The sequence below is a fragment of the Aquarana catesbeiana genome, linkage group LG04 (genome assembly GCF_042186555.1).
Source record: "Aquarana catesbeiana isolate 2022-GZ linkage group LG04, ASM4218655v1, whole genome shotgun sequence".
In the NCBI taxonomy this organism is placed as follows: domain Eukaryota; kingdom Metazoa; phylum Chordata; class Amphibia; order Anura; family Ranidae; genus Aquarana; species Aquarana catesbeiana.
In genome coordinates, this window is record NC_133327.1 from 653,194,008 (window position 1) to 653,209,050 (window position 15,043).

The window sequence follows — 15,043 nt, forward strand, 5'->3', positions numbered from 1 at the left end:
ACTCTTCATATGTCAAGTAGAAGGCCTACATTTTAGGACTAAACTACATGGTGTGATTTTAAAGCTAAACTCCTCAATGTTTCACTTAAAATAGTTTGGGTCGAGCAGGTTTAAAAAAAAAAAGAGCGCCAGTTGATATGGCTGCTATCGGCACTGTATAAACTGTGTAGCATCCTTATATTCTGGCAGCAGTTACAGGGACTTCCCGTCTGCTGCCAGAACTAACTTGAGTCGGGCTGAATGCTGTTTAGCTATTCAAAGGAAGCCTTGGGTGTGGTGGTGGGTTTTTTTTTTTTTTTTCCCCCCATTTTTAAGGCTTCATCTGATTGGCTGAGGTGGGGTTTGACTGTCGGCCTTTCTGTTTTGGCTGAAAGAAAATGACAAAAATAAACCAAAGATGTGCAGAGTAGGACAACCTAAAGGAAAACTTTGAGTGTCTCTACTACTCTGGGGCTGCATAGAGACCGAAGAACACCAGAAAAGACCCACAGCATGCACTAGCATTTTCTCAGCACACAGCAGTGAGAACATTTCTAATATTGCACCAAGAACTATTTTTATGTATATTGTACTGTGATTTTGGTCTAGGATGTACTACATGATTTATCATTGAATAGTCTGCCCTATGTCTTGTTATCACAAACATGATACAGAGTCTAAAAACCTCCCTGCACATATCTGGACATTCATTTTAGGGGTGTGGGATTTCAATTGATGTAAAGTATGGTAATATTCTGTGCACTGCATTTTACCACTGTTGCTTTATTTATGAAATATTTTGCTAGCCCAGTGAACCAGTTTACTGCCCTTTCCAGCAAACGTCTACTCTTCTGGCATGTCTCTGCAGCAGGCTCTGCATTGTTGGCTTCCCATATAGGTCTGTGGCATGTCCAAATTAAAGCCCAAAGTTTCTGCTAAAAGTACATAAATGAACTCCATATTGGTTCCATTCTGTTAGTTTTACGGGCTCTGGGTTCCTTTTTATAACAAAGCAGCCTGTCCCTCAGTAGTAATCGGCAGAAGGCTGCTGCGATCTGTGTAGCAGTCTGTCTTCAGTAGTCTCTTTGCATTAATCTTAGGGGTACTACCACAGCTCACAATCCCTGCTGATTGGAGAGCTTTAACTTGGATTTGAAAATGGGGGGGGGGGGGGGGGGGGGTTGCTTCTGCAGAAATGCCACTGCTTTTAGTTTTTCTCTGTGCTGCTGAATACTTCGGACAAGTTGATTTTTGTTCCAAAAGAATTATTGGTAAACCATCACAAATTAAAAAAAATGAGACTTTTAAGGTACCAAGAAACTAGTGTAATAAAATATTAATATTTTGAATTCATACATGTATTTATAGCACTGTCAATTTACGCAGCACTTCATATATTGCACATTCACATCAGTGCCTGCCCTTAAGGAGCTTACACTTAAAGGTCCCTAACTAATACATACACATACTAGGGCCAATGTAGACATGATCCAATTAACCTGGCAGAATGTCTTTGCGAGTGTGGGAGGAAACCTGAGTACCCAGAGGAAACCTGCATAGGGAGAATATGCAAATTCTAGGCAGTTAGTGTCGTGGTTGGAATTCACAAGGTTTATTTTCATGTTACATTGTTCGATCACATAAGGCTCCAAGTAAGTTCTCCGACATGTTTCGCCTATCCTGGCTTCTTCAGGGAGTTATTAATTACATAAAGCATTCTGTGGTCTCGCCTAAAAATCCTTTAAAGGACTGGCCCACCATGTGTTTGAATACTCAGTGACACTGTTAATGTCTGTCTCAATACAAGGAATATGTTGGTATCTTTCTTACCTAGTAGGTGAGGTTGAAATAAGACACCAGTCTAACCTATGTGTGATTTATATGTCAGTATTACATTGCATATCCCTGTATGTTGTGGTCGTTCAGGTACTTATCTAATAGTTGCTTGAAACTATCGATGACCACTGCCTGTGGAAGTGAATTCCACAGCCTTGCCGCTCTTACAGTAAAGAACCCTCTATGTAGTTTAAGGTTAAACCTCTCCTCTTATTTTAATGTGTGGCCACCAGTCTTGTTAAACTCTTCTGCAAAAGTTTTATCCCTATTGTGGGGTCACCCGTATGGTATTTGTATATTGAAATCCTATCTCCTCTCAAGCGTCTCTTCTCCAGAGAGAATAAGTTCAGTGCTCGCAACCTTTCCTCCTAACTAATATCCTCCAGACCCTTTTATTAGCTTGGTTGCCCTTCTTTGTACCCGCTCCATTTCATCCTTCCTGAGGACTGGCGCCCAGAACTGGACAGCATACTCTAGGTGCGGCAGGACCAGAGTCTTGTAGAACAGGAGAATTATCATTTTATCTCTGGAGTTTATCCCCTTTTAATGCATGCCAATATTCAGTTTGCTTTGTTAGGCTCAGCAATGGCATACAATGCCAAGCTGCTGTCAGGAACCCCCGGTCCTCTTCCATCCTAGATTCCCCCAGAGGCCCCCCCCCCCCCCCCCCCATATGTACAGATTGCATTCATATTTTTGCCACTCAAATGCATTATTTTACATTTTTATCCTCATTTGCCATGTAGTTGTCCACCCCATTAATTTATTCAGATCTTTTTGTAAGGTTTACACATCCTGTGGAGAAGTTATTGCCCTGCTTAGCTTAGTATCATCTGCAAATACAGAGATTGAATTGTTTACACCATCCTCCAGGTCGTTTATGAACAAATTAAGAATGGATTGGTCCCAGCACAGAACCCTGGGGGAGCCCACTACCCACCCCTGACCATTCTGAGTACTCCCCATTTATCACCACCCTCTGAACTTGCCCTCGTAGCCAGTTTTCAATCCATGTACTTGCCCTATGGTCCATGCCAATGGACCTTCTTTTGTACCATAAACTTTTATGGGGAACTGTGTCAAATGCTTTTGCAAAATCCAGATACACCACGTCTACGGGCCTTCCTTTATCTAGATAGCAACTTGCCTCCTCATAGAAGGTTAATAGATTGGTTTGGCAAGAATGATTCTTCATGAATCCATGCTGATTACTGCTAATGATACCACTCTCATTACTAAAATCTTGTATAATAGTCCCTTATCATCTTTGTAACTTTTTTGTTTTACTGATCGGTGAATGCTTCTTGTAATACTCCCTGAAGAAGCCTTGATAGGCGAAACATGTTGGAGAACTTGGAGCCTAATGTGATCACCGGATTTATTTTACTGTTACAATGTTTTTATATTGTGGCTTTATTTTAAGACATTTAATAAGGTACCAAGAAAATAACATGAATTTAAAAATATTACACATTTTATTTCCATAAAATTCACATACCATATAAGCCGAGTTTTTCAGCACATTCTTTATGCTGAAACCCCCACTCGGCTTATACTCGAGGGTCTTGCGTAAGGAAATAAGTCCTGAAACTGGAGCCAAAAAAGGGCCATCCCGATGGGTGCCACACATGTATTCGCCCGGTGCTCCCCTGTCAGTTTCCCCTCTTTTCACAAGTGTAATGTGCAGCCTCCCCAGTGCCTGGTAGCATGATCTAATGCTGTGTGTCAGAGATCTGAATCGCCGTGCAGCCGCTGTAACGATGTCCCGCCTCCTAGACTGCCTCTTGTGATAGATGGCACACTGATCCAATGCTAGGAATCGTGCCGTGTCTCATAGGAGGCAGGACATCGTTACAGCCGCTGCACAGTGATTTTAGATCCAGCTCTGACACACAGCATAACATCCCATTACTAGGCACTGGCAGGCTGCATTTCATGGGTACTGGTAGCATTTCCCACCCTAGGCTAGTATTTCCCATATGCGAGTCAATACGTTTTCCCAGGTTTTTTTTTTTTTTTTTTTTTTGGTGGTAAAATTTGGTGCCTCGGCTTATATTCAAGTCGGCCTATACTGGAGTATATAAAAACATTTGTAGCATTAAAATAATCACACTTTGGCTCCACGTTGGTTCTCCGACATGTTTCACCTATCATGGCTTCAGGGAGGTGATGTCAGCGCCGGAGCCCGCGATTCTGCAAGAAAAGACGGGAGAAGATGTCAGTCCTCTCAGCGGTGACCGGGCGCCACTGAGAGGACTTAGTTTTAAGGTGAGTATTTCATAATGTGCGATGCACATTATGCTTTTATCTTGCAGGGGTTTTTGTTTACCTCAGCGGGTAACAACCGTTTTAATTACAAGATGCATTCACTGTATTAAAGCAAAGTTACAAAGACTATACCAACACATTCCTTATGACAGGCATTAACAGCCTGACTGAATATTCAATAAATATTCCAATACATGGTGAGCCAGTCCTTCTTCAAAGGATTATAAACTAGACCACTAGGTCAATGCTTTATGTAATAACTCCCTGATGAAGCTGCGCTAGGTGAAATATGTTAAACCTACTTGGAGTCTAATGTGATCGCAAGGATTATTTTTGTTATGTTTTAATATTGTGAATTTTATGGAATTAATGTGTAATAATTTTATATTTTTTTCTTTTTTAATTCCATAAAATAAATCCACAATATAAAAACATTGACATTAAAATAATATTGGTGAGCATATTAGGCTCCAAGGTCTGATAATGTGCCTATCATGGCTTAAAGTGGATGTAAACCTTCACATATACCCAGTGAAGTGAACAGCCTTCAGATGATACACAGATTAAACAAATCCTCCTGCATAAGTTTTACATGTATATCTGCTGTCTTCAGCTTTATATATGCTTTAGAAAGTTCAGATCGTGTTAGAGATTTATCTTCCTGTTTATCACTGCATTGAAGCCTGGTCAGATGTTAAAGACAGCTGATTGGAGGAAAGGCGCGCGCGCGCACACCCCCTCACCACATAGGTAGAGACTTTCAGAACTGTTCGTTGAATCGCTTAGCATCCTCCCCAACACAAAATTCTAGCTGCTTTTATCTCAGTTGCCAGAGAACTTGTCAGAAGTTATTAGGCTGATAACAGAAGAACGGTGCAGGAGACAGCTACAGCTACGGGACATAGTGCTTTGAAGAGAGATAGGAAGACACTGCAGATGTTTGTGCTCAACTCAAATTTCATGAATATGGTGTACATCCACTTTAACCACTTGCTGGCCGCCCGCCTGCCATCATTATAGGTTGGCTGTTTGAAGAGGAATATCGCTATGGTAGCAGCTAGCTGCCATAACCCCGGTATCCTCTTCTTCAGCGGGCGGTCGGCTTTCAGATAAGTGGTCTCTGCGGCGGATCAGCAACAAGATCACTTTTATCAATGGCAGGGCCCCCTCCCACCACGCTTCGGTGCCCTCCGCCGCTTGCCGGAGATGTCGGTAGCGGCGGAGGCGATCGCATCCTTCTCGGTCTGTGGAATGGAGCTGGCTGAGGGGAAGGTGGCCCCCGCTCGGCTCCATACCATTGCAGGGCAGAAGCGACATCAAAACGTTACTTCTGCCCATAGCTCCTACAGGGACTTTTTTTTTTTTTTTTTTTTCTTCTCCTTTTAATTTCATTTTAGTGTAAATGTGAGATCTGAGGTCTCATATTTTAGAGGTCCTGTCATGCTTTTTTTCTTTTTTTTTTTTTCTATTACAAGGAATGTTTACATTCCTTGTAATAGAAATAAAAGTGACACCATTTTTTGTAAAAATAAAAAGTAAAATTTTTTAACGCACCCCGTCCCACCGAGCTCGCATGCAGAAGCGAACGCATATAGGAAAACTGTGTTCAAACCACACATGTGAAGTATTGCCGCGATCGTTCGTGCGTGAGCAATAATTCTAGCCCTAGACCTCCTTTGTAACTCAAATATGCAACCTGTAGAATTTTTTTAAACCTCGCCTATGGAGATTTTTAAGGGTAAAAGTTTGTCGGCATTCCACGAGTGGGCGCAATTTTGAAGCGTGTCATATTGGGTATCAATTTACTCGGTGTAATGTTATTTTTCACAATATAGAAAAAAAATTGGGCTAATTTTACTGTTATCTTATATTTTTTTTTTTTTTTTTATTCAAAGTATTTTTTCCAAACGAAAGTGCGCTTGTAAGACCGCTGCGCAAATATAGTGTGACAAAGTATTGCAACGACTGCCATTTTTTCTCTAGGGTGTTAGAACCCCCAAACATATTTTTTTTTTTTTCTAAGTAATTTTCTAGCAAAAAATCTGATTTTAACTTTTAAACGCCAAATCTCAAAATGAGGCTCTGTCCTTTTTAAGTGGTTAACCAGTTCCTGGCCCATAGCAAAAGCGACAGTTGGGAGGTAAGTGGTTAAGTTATCCTGACTGAACGTCATACGACTTCGTACAGGATAACAAGCCGTCGCGCGTCAGAGGGGTGCGGCGATCGCTGTTACGTGTCAGCCTGACACACCGCAACTCCGATGTAGGTAAAGAGCCACTGACGGAGGCTCTTTACCACGTGTTCAGCTGTGTCAATCACAGCTGATCACGGTGTAAACCGGAAAAGCCGCGTATTGCTTTTCCTCGATCGCTGAATATCAGCGCAGAGCACACACACACACACACACACACACCCACCCCCTCCGAGGCTACCCACCCAGGACCACCCACCACTGATGACCACCACGTATGCCACCCATGGCCACCAGGGATGCCAATCTGTGCCTATCGATGCAGCCTTTCACTGCCACCTATGAATGCCCATTAGTGCCCATCATTTCTGCCACCTCATTGGTGACCGTCAGTGCAGACTCATCAGTGAAAGAGAAAACGTACTTATTTACAAAATGTAATAATGAAGAAATACGTTTTTGTTTTTTCAAAAAAAATGTTTTTGTTTAGCAAAAAATAAAAAGAGATTATCAAATGCCACCAAAAGAAAGCTCTCTTTGTGGGAACAAAATGATAACATTTTTGTTTGGGTACAGCGTAGCATGACCACGCAATTGTCATTTAAAAAGTGACAGCTCTGAAAATTGGTCTGGGCAGGAAGGGGGGAAAGTGCCTGCTATTGATGTGGTTAAGGAAGAGTCATTAATTACAAGAAGCATTCACTGTGTCAGTAAAACACAAACCATTAGAAAGAACTCCCCATTTTTTTCATTTGTGATGGTTTACAAATAAGGCTGTCTGGGGACGATGGTATCTTGGTGCTGTTCAATGGGTTCTACAGAAGTATATAGTTCTTTCAAAAGAAGCTGCCAACGAACCTAATCTTCACAAGTAACTGGCTGTATCTTGAGTTTATTTTATTTATTTTTAGGGGAGATTTCAATTTGACTTTAAATTGCATGATTCATAGCTATGCTCAAGCACCAAGAGAGTGCTGCGACCTCTTTTAAACGGCAGCCACGGAACAAGATTGGTTGCCTGTTTCCAGGGACGTGTCCAGCTTTGGCATAAAATCGTCCACAAGACTAGAAATTGTGATAGAGTAAATGCAAATCACTGGGCTGGTGTAACAAAGAAAACTGCTCTTTATTAATCATCATCTTGTGCCTACCTCATGACAATTTTGCTTTTTACACCTAAAATATACCTGACCCAAGGGTCAGCGATCTGCAGAGATCATTAGTCACGCTTTTGTTATATATTTTCTTTTTCTTTCCTGTAGGGTGCTGGCGATCTAGAAGACCCATGGTAGCCTTTCAAAACTCCTAATATGTTTTTGGTCTGGAGTAAAAGGGGGAAAAAACTTTTATCTCGGTTCTCTTCAATCCAAGGAAGAGATTGTGGTGGAGCGTCAGCTATGTACAAAAAGAAAAGAAAAAAAAAAACAAAAAAAAACAAATGGGCAAAACAAGAAATAATTTAGTATTTTGCACCATTTATCAGTTTGTTTTATAACATTGTCACACTTAGCAGTATTTTTTGCCAGCCTCAGGATTTTTGGTCACCTGTGCAGCAGCATTACTCTTAACAGGTAAAACTGGAGGGCCTTGCAGCGCAGCGTTTTGCGGGCACCTTATGGTGCTAAAGAGCTTGGGAAGAAATAAGCCTCATGCAGTTTGTTAGATGTATTGAGGTGCATGCAGTTGTACTTGAACAGGTAGGGCACTTCCGAACTAAAACTCCACAAGCGCATGTAAAAACACGTAGTTGTATGAGACATTACTTGTAAAAAAAAAAAAAAAAAATTTTTCTTTCTTTCTAAGCATTGGTTGATCCACTGGATTACTTTTTGGTTTATTTTTAAGGGAAAACATCCTGCCACCTTTGATTCAAAATATGTAGACTTGTTTAAATAATCAGTCCACTCAAAACTGATACTTTTCATGTTTATTCGAGGGCTGAATTACCCACAGGGATTCTTATATCTCTCAGGGATGTCAACATTTTCTGCCACCATCCCTTCATAGCCTTTAAAATGCCAATTCAATGAATTTTACTTGCCATGTTTTCTTGGAGAACCAGGGAGTGGGTGCGAAACCAAGTAAGGGCTGTAGGAGGAAATTGAAGCTGGGAACTGAGAGACCTTCCTTTTTTTTTTTTTTTTTTTTTTTTTTTTTTTTTTGGCCTTTCTTATAAAGATAACCCAAGTTCCAAGCTCTGCCCAACCTTAATGCCTTCATGGCAGGGACACCTAGCTTCTTTGAACATGTGTGGCTTCTTTCTTCTGTACCATAAATGTTGCTTTTATATCCCTGAGAGACAAGCCATTGGGTGATTCATCCCACCACTGGCTACTTAAACTTAAGTGTGTTTTTTTTTTTTAGTGAGATGCATCTTTAAAACCTAATTGGACTTTGAGTTTTAAGTTTGCAAAATACATTCCAGGTGCATGAAAACAAAAATTCTGCAAAGTCTTAGTTGATTTTCTTTAGGACCTCAAGCATATGGGTGCATAAGGCCTTACAACATGAATTGTAGGCTTATTTCCACACTGGGGAGCAAGCTGCAGTGTACAGCCACCCGTAGAATGACTGCATGTAGGTATATGCTGTGCTTGCAGAAACCTAAAGTATAACTACAGGCAAAACTTTTTTACGTCTTGGATAGAGTGCACAGGGATTAGAATGCTTGTCTGTTTTTATTGCGTTCTGTGCCCCTGTTAAAGCGAATCTCCCTCTGTTCTGTTTACCATTATCATTGACCGTAAAAGAAAATCCCACATTTTGGGCTGTCCCCTGAAAATAGAGGGGAAATCTTCCAATTGGCACACTAGATCTGGTTACCTGGGGGTCCCCAAGGGATTTAAAGAAAATAATTTGCACCTGGAGGGTGTAAAGCTTCCAACCAATAATTTACCCCCATTGTTTTTCTAATATGTCCCCAAGAGTTTCCCTTAATTTGCAAGGATTTCCCTCACTTCCTGTTTGGCTATTGGGACAGGAAATGAAAGGAAACAATGGGACACATGCGGTTAAAAAAAAAAAAATCTGATGGGTTATAACCCTCCCTTGCTCTATCCAAAATATATGTTGGGGGTGGGGGGGGGGCTTACCTATAGTTCTACTTTTAAATCCCTGAACACAGCTGGCGGGAGACAGGCATTTCTACTTGGACTATGGCTGCTTTTGTTTTGTTTGTTTTTTTTAAAGAAAATAAACTGTAAGACTTTGAATGCACCTGAAATGTGCATAAAACTGCTTTCAGTTGTTATTTTAAAGCTGATCATGAATTGAAGGGAATCTGTAGAAGTGTGGGATCTGCCATAGGACTAAGTCAATATCATGTACCCTCAGAATCAAAATGACCAAAGTCATTAGCTCAGCACCAAGCATGTGTTTTGGGTGATATTTGCATGCTTGTTATAGGTCAGTAACTTGGCAAGAATTGAAGTAAGAATAAGCATGACCAGAAGTGGACTGCATTGGCAGCTCCCCCATGTGTTCCCTGATCGGTTCCTTTTGAGATAAACGATTTCCTGGTTATCTGTGCTCTCCAGCTGACCACATATGCCAGGAGTTAAAATTCCTTTACAGGGTGGAGACTAGGTTTGAGGCACCAAGCAGTTGGTGAACTTAAAGAAGAAATATCTGGTAACTGTTTTTTTTTTTTCTTTTTGAGCCTTTTGTTCAGAATATAAGAACATATAGTTTCTGATGAAAGCAGCCTTTTAAATGCCTATCTGGTGATCGGGGAACCCCTTTAGCTCACCTTTTTGGTAATTGCAGGAGTGGCATTTAAGCCTCATACATACGATCAGATGATTTTTGGCAGGGAATTGTGTGATGACAGACTGCCTAAAATCTGACCGTTATTACGCTCAATCAAATTGTTGGCCAACTTTCCGCCAACTAATGTTGGATGGCAGGGTAGTAAATTTTCGGCGGACAACGGTCTGTTAGATTTTCCTATCGTCTGTACACATGTTCGTCACACAAAAGTCCAAAGTACAAACACGCATGCTCGGAATCAATGCTCATTAAACATGACATTAGCAGAAGGGTGCCCAAAGGGTGGCGCGCAAGAGCTGAAATTCCTCATAGTCCGTCACTACGTTCGTGTTTGTTGGCAGACAATTGTGTGCCGTTAGTATGCAAGACGAATTACAAACCTATCCACCGTACTGTGGAATTTGTGTTTCTATCATTAAGTTTTAGAAAGCCTAATGTTTCACAATATGTGTTCCTTAGACTCAAATTCAAGTCTGAACCTTATTTGGTAGCACATTAAGCAGAAAAGGAGCGGAAGTCCCATATAGCATAGTGTCAGAAAGCAGACCCACTTACAAGACGTGTTGAACTGGGCTGGAATCTGACATCTGGCGTGTAGGCCTCAGGTAAAGTGTAGTGGGCTTGCACCTGGGTTCAAATATGGGTGAGGCCAGTTTCAGTTTGACTTTTCAAAGGAGTCTGGTGTGGTTTCGTTCACTGGTTTAGGTGCAAATTTATACAGTGTATGACACTTGAAATCACACCTGAACTGGACTGAAAATCGTACAGGGCTTTTTAAAATTGCCCTGAGGCCGGCCCACACATATGTGAACTGGCTCCATGGTTCACATGTCCTGCGATTCGGATGCAGTTCAAAACTCCTCCAATTTGCATATATGTGAACTGGGGCTAAACCCTAAAAACCTGGGTATTACATTCTATGTTGCAATGCTAGTCTGCTTCACTATTGTCAAAGCATTGAACCGCTTCCTGAAAAAAAATCACTTATTTAGTTCATGTTGAGCAGCGTTGACTAAGGATTTTTGCGTGCACAGATCTTGGTAAGCTTCAGCAATGTTCAAGGACCCATTCAAACATATGCATGAGTTGAAGCTTGTGTTAAAGCATAACTTAATAAAAAACACATTTTGCCAAGTTGTGGAGATGGATTAGAACAACCATTTGGTTTCTACTGCCGTCTGTGCCCCCCATTATATTTATCCTTTTTACCATAATCATTGAAAGTAAAGGAAAATGTCCCCAGAAAAGTAATATAGTGGAAATCTTCCAATGGGGATACTAGTTCTGGTGACCTCAGGGGGGCCCAAGGGATTCCCCAAATTTGCAGGGATTTTTTTTCTCCCTTCCTGTTCCGACTATGGGAACGAAGTGAAGTTCAGTCTCCCCTATGGGACACAGATGGAAAAAAAAATGCAAAGGGTTATAACCCTCCCTTGCTCTATCCAAAATGAGAAAGTGTTGCCTATAGTTCTGCTTTAAGGTAGCCTACTTCTTTTGAATTGATTGTCAAATGCACAATCACACATGCACTATTTTTTGACAGCACAACACAGAGTAATCACATCTGCTTAGAAGCATTTTTTGTGTATATATGCATTGGGGTGGGTGCCATTAATATGGGACCTTAGCAAATATAGTCCATGGTAAATGCTCATTACTGCAATGCATATGTATAAATGTCCCTAAAAGAAAAGTAGGTGGACTTGGACTTGTTTTTGAATGTGCATACTCCCACAGCTGTCCTACTGACTCTTTTCTTAAAGTGAAAGTAAACCCATTGATTTAACAGTTTCAAAAAACAATTAGACTCCTGGCATGTGTTGGGAATGTAACTGTCACATTGGCTGTGTTCTCAACCAAACTGTCAAACCATCCAATGGCTGGAGTCCTAAAGTTATTGCTGTCATGTTTGAAAGTACATGTTCTGAGGCTGATATCCTTATCTTTGGTTTATTTAGTCAGTGGCTCAGAACAATATATATGCTAGATTATGGACTCCTTGCCATCTCACCTACATGAGCTTTTTGGATGTCCTATTCTAAAACTAACTTCATGGGCACGAATCAGGAGTTGTCCCCTTCCACTTGCCCTTCCATCATTCCTTTGCATTTGTGACAGCCTCCACTCTTGACAAGGCTCTTTCAATTAAAAAAAAAAAAAAAACATTTTATAAGCTCGAGTATTAATGATGGATCAGAAAACTTGGCTTGCAATCAGCATTCCAAGTCAACCTAAGGGAGTTCGAACCATATTTTTATGGACCTGGCTTTGTGCACAGGGCTTAGAGATGCTGGGGCACAAGAGGCCTTCCCCAAACTGTTGGAAACACAAACTTGTCTCATTTCTTTTGTAGCATTATCAGTACCTTTTTACTGGGAAAAACCTGATCTCCTTATTTACCCATAGACTTTTGGCCATGTATTTTATGGAGTTGGGACATCAGCTACCTGATATGTACATGCTTGTCCTTGGTCAAAGACTCACCAGGGAATGGTTGCTTCCATGAGTCTACACAGGTGTTTGACAGTGTACTTATTAAAGCAGAACTAAATCCTCTTATCTCTTACAGCCAATTAATCTGCCAACTTGGCCTCTGTTTGATCTGCGGTTGCCATGGTGCTGCACGTGCCCAGTTATGACACTAGCCATTTGGTGGCTTGGCAGTTTGTTCAAGGGCTAACACAAGCATGTTAGTAACTAGCCATTTTCACTCAAGGCATGCCTTGAATGTAACGGTTTTGGGAAAGCGTTAAATTGGTGGCGTTAGTTTTGCTAAAATAAAATCTGTGCTGAAAGAAGTAGGTGACTGCTTTTGAAAGTTTCAAAAAAGACAGTTGCTTGACAGTCAAAATGACCCAATGTCAGCGTTGTCTCACTGAGCAGGACAAGTATACTTGCCATTAACTGCTGATTTGCATACCTGTTTGAGTATCTGTTGTGGTCAGCTGTTGAAGTCAGCATATCCTAATGGCAGCCAAGGATTTAGCATTTGCAGAAACAGAAGTCGGAACTAATAGGCTTTCCTATTTCTCTCCACACATTTCTGTAAGTGTATGTCTAGGGTTCCCTTATTTGTCCTGACCAGTCCTTGAAATTGATTACCTGAAATGTGGGTCCATGCTACAATTGGTTTATTTTTCCACATCCTCTACTGCAAACATTATTTTCTCCTCTTAAGCTAAACAAGAAGAACCCTATCCATACATATTGGTTATGAATTTTTCTGTTCGTCTGGTTTCCTGGGTTTGATGTCTGTGTAAAATGGTAGCATTGTGTAATGTGGGTATAACTTTTTAATTGTTTTGGATTGTTGCAGAGGTCATCTTAACAATTTTGAAACTGACTGACTATATATACTATTAAAAAATCTATTTTAAAGAAAATCTTAGATAATAATACAGAGATATTTTCATGGGTTCCGTGACTTTTTTTTTTTTTAATTTTCTAAATAATGGGCATGGTACAAGAGTGACTGTCGTGAGGTACTTGAAGATTGTTGAAATCTATTTTTGCAATAATCTTGGTTTATATGTGTTGTTTTTTTTTTTGTTTGTTTTTTTTTTTTTTTTTCATTTTCTTTTAAGTTGTGCATGTCAGATAATACTGTTTTTATGCTGAAAAGGAGAAGAGAAGTATTTATCTAAAAAGCTATTGGAGGGGGCAATGAGGAATGTATACATTGATTTTACATGCTGTGGAGTCCTTGTAAAAATTCTGCTGTTTTTAAACTTGTTTCAGCAAAAATTGTTATGACATTTTCCCATATTGTTTTCGAGCTGATAACTGATCAACTCTTTTGTGAAATAAAATTCATGGTATTTTTTTGTAACTTTTTTTTTTTTTTTTTTTCCTTGCTGAATTGAAAAGCATACCTACTGGTACATAGATCTGCTATCCCGAATACATAATTTACTTTTTCTGATTTTTATTTTGTCTTGTGTGTTTTTATTGTCTAAGGATTATTGCTACCATACTTTATTTATTCATTAGATTTTAGGTTCATAAGTTAATGTGTTATCCAAGATAATGCAAATCTTTGTCCATTGGCTGGGCTGTTTGGGTTTTTATTCCCCTTTCCCTCCCAACACACTTTTTTCCTCCTTACTACCCTCTCCGTCTTCTTTTTCTCTCTTTTTTTTTTCTCCTCCTTTTTATATTTTTGGGGTAAGAATGGCTTGATTTAAATCTGTCCAATCTGATCCAACCTGTACTGATACCTTCCCAGTATGATATTGTGATGTTTCATACAATACAGTGAACATAACCAACTTGTTTCCTTCAATAAAGGATTGCTAAAAGTGTGTGTGGGCTCACTTTTTTTATTTTTTTTTTATTTATACATTTCCTAAACTATAAAGCTTGATTCTACAGTATTTATGTTAAAACCAAAAACGCAGCGCACTATATTACCAAAAGTATAGGGACGCCTGCCTTTACACGCACATGAACTTTAATGGCATCCCAGTCTAAAGCCTCATACACAGGGTTCGATTGTGGGAAGGGGATTGTCTGTTGACAGACTGTTGTCCTAAATTCTTACCATTAGTACGCTCCTTTAGACAATTGTGTTCCAGTTTTCGGCCAAAAAAATGGATGTCGGGCTAGTAAATTTTTGGCGGACAATGGCTCCACATCTGATTTTCGTATGGTCAGTACACAAATCCGTCACACAAACGTCGAAAGTACAAACATGCATGCATGCTCGGAATCAATGCTCGCCAAACACGAAATTAGCAGAATGGGCCCAAAGGGTGGCGCTCAAGAGCTGAAGTTCATCATAGTGCGTCACTACGTTTGTGGCACAATTGTGTACCATTAGTATGCAAGACAAGATCCTGGCACACGCCCTTTTGACAAAAATCAGACGCTCGGTTGGCCAACAATCGTACTGTGTGTACGAGGCTTAAGTCCATAGGGTTTAATATTGAGTTGGCCCACTCTTTGCAGCTATAACAGCTTCAACTTTTCTGGAAAGGCTGTCCACAAGGTTTAGGAATGTAT

The 15,043-nt window shown here is 40.3% G+C and overlaps 1 protein-coding gene across 1 annotated transcript in view; it reads left to right on the forward strand.

The window, feature by feature from the left end:
* PPM1B (protein phosphatase, Mg2+/Mn2+ dependent 1B) overlaps positions 1-14,343 on the forward strand; it is an 81,723-nt gene extending 67,380 nt beyond the window's left edge. The window contains exon 6 of the mRNA XM_073628470.1: positions 7,537-14,343. Coding sequence (XP_073484571.1) covers positions 7,537-7,566 — 30 coding nt within the window. The 3' untranslated portion in view covers positions 7,567-14,343. The remainder of the gene's footprint in view (positions 1-7,536) is intronic.
* The last annotated feature ends 700 nt before the right edge of the window (positions 14,344-15,043 follow it).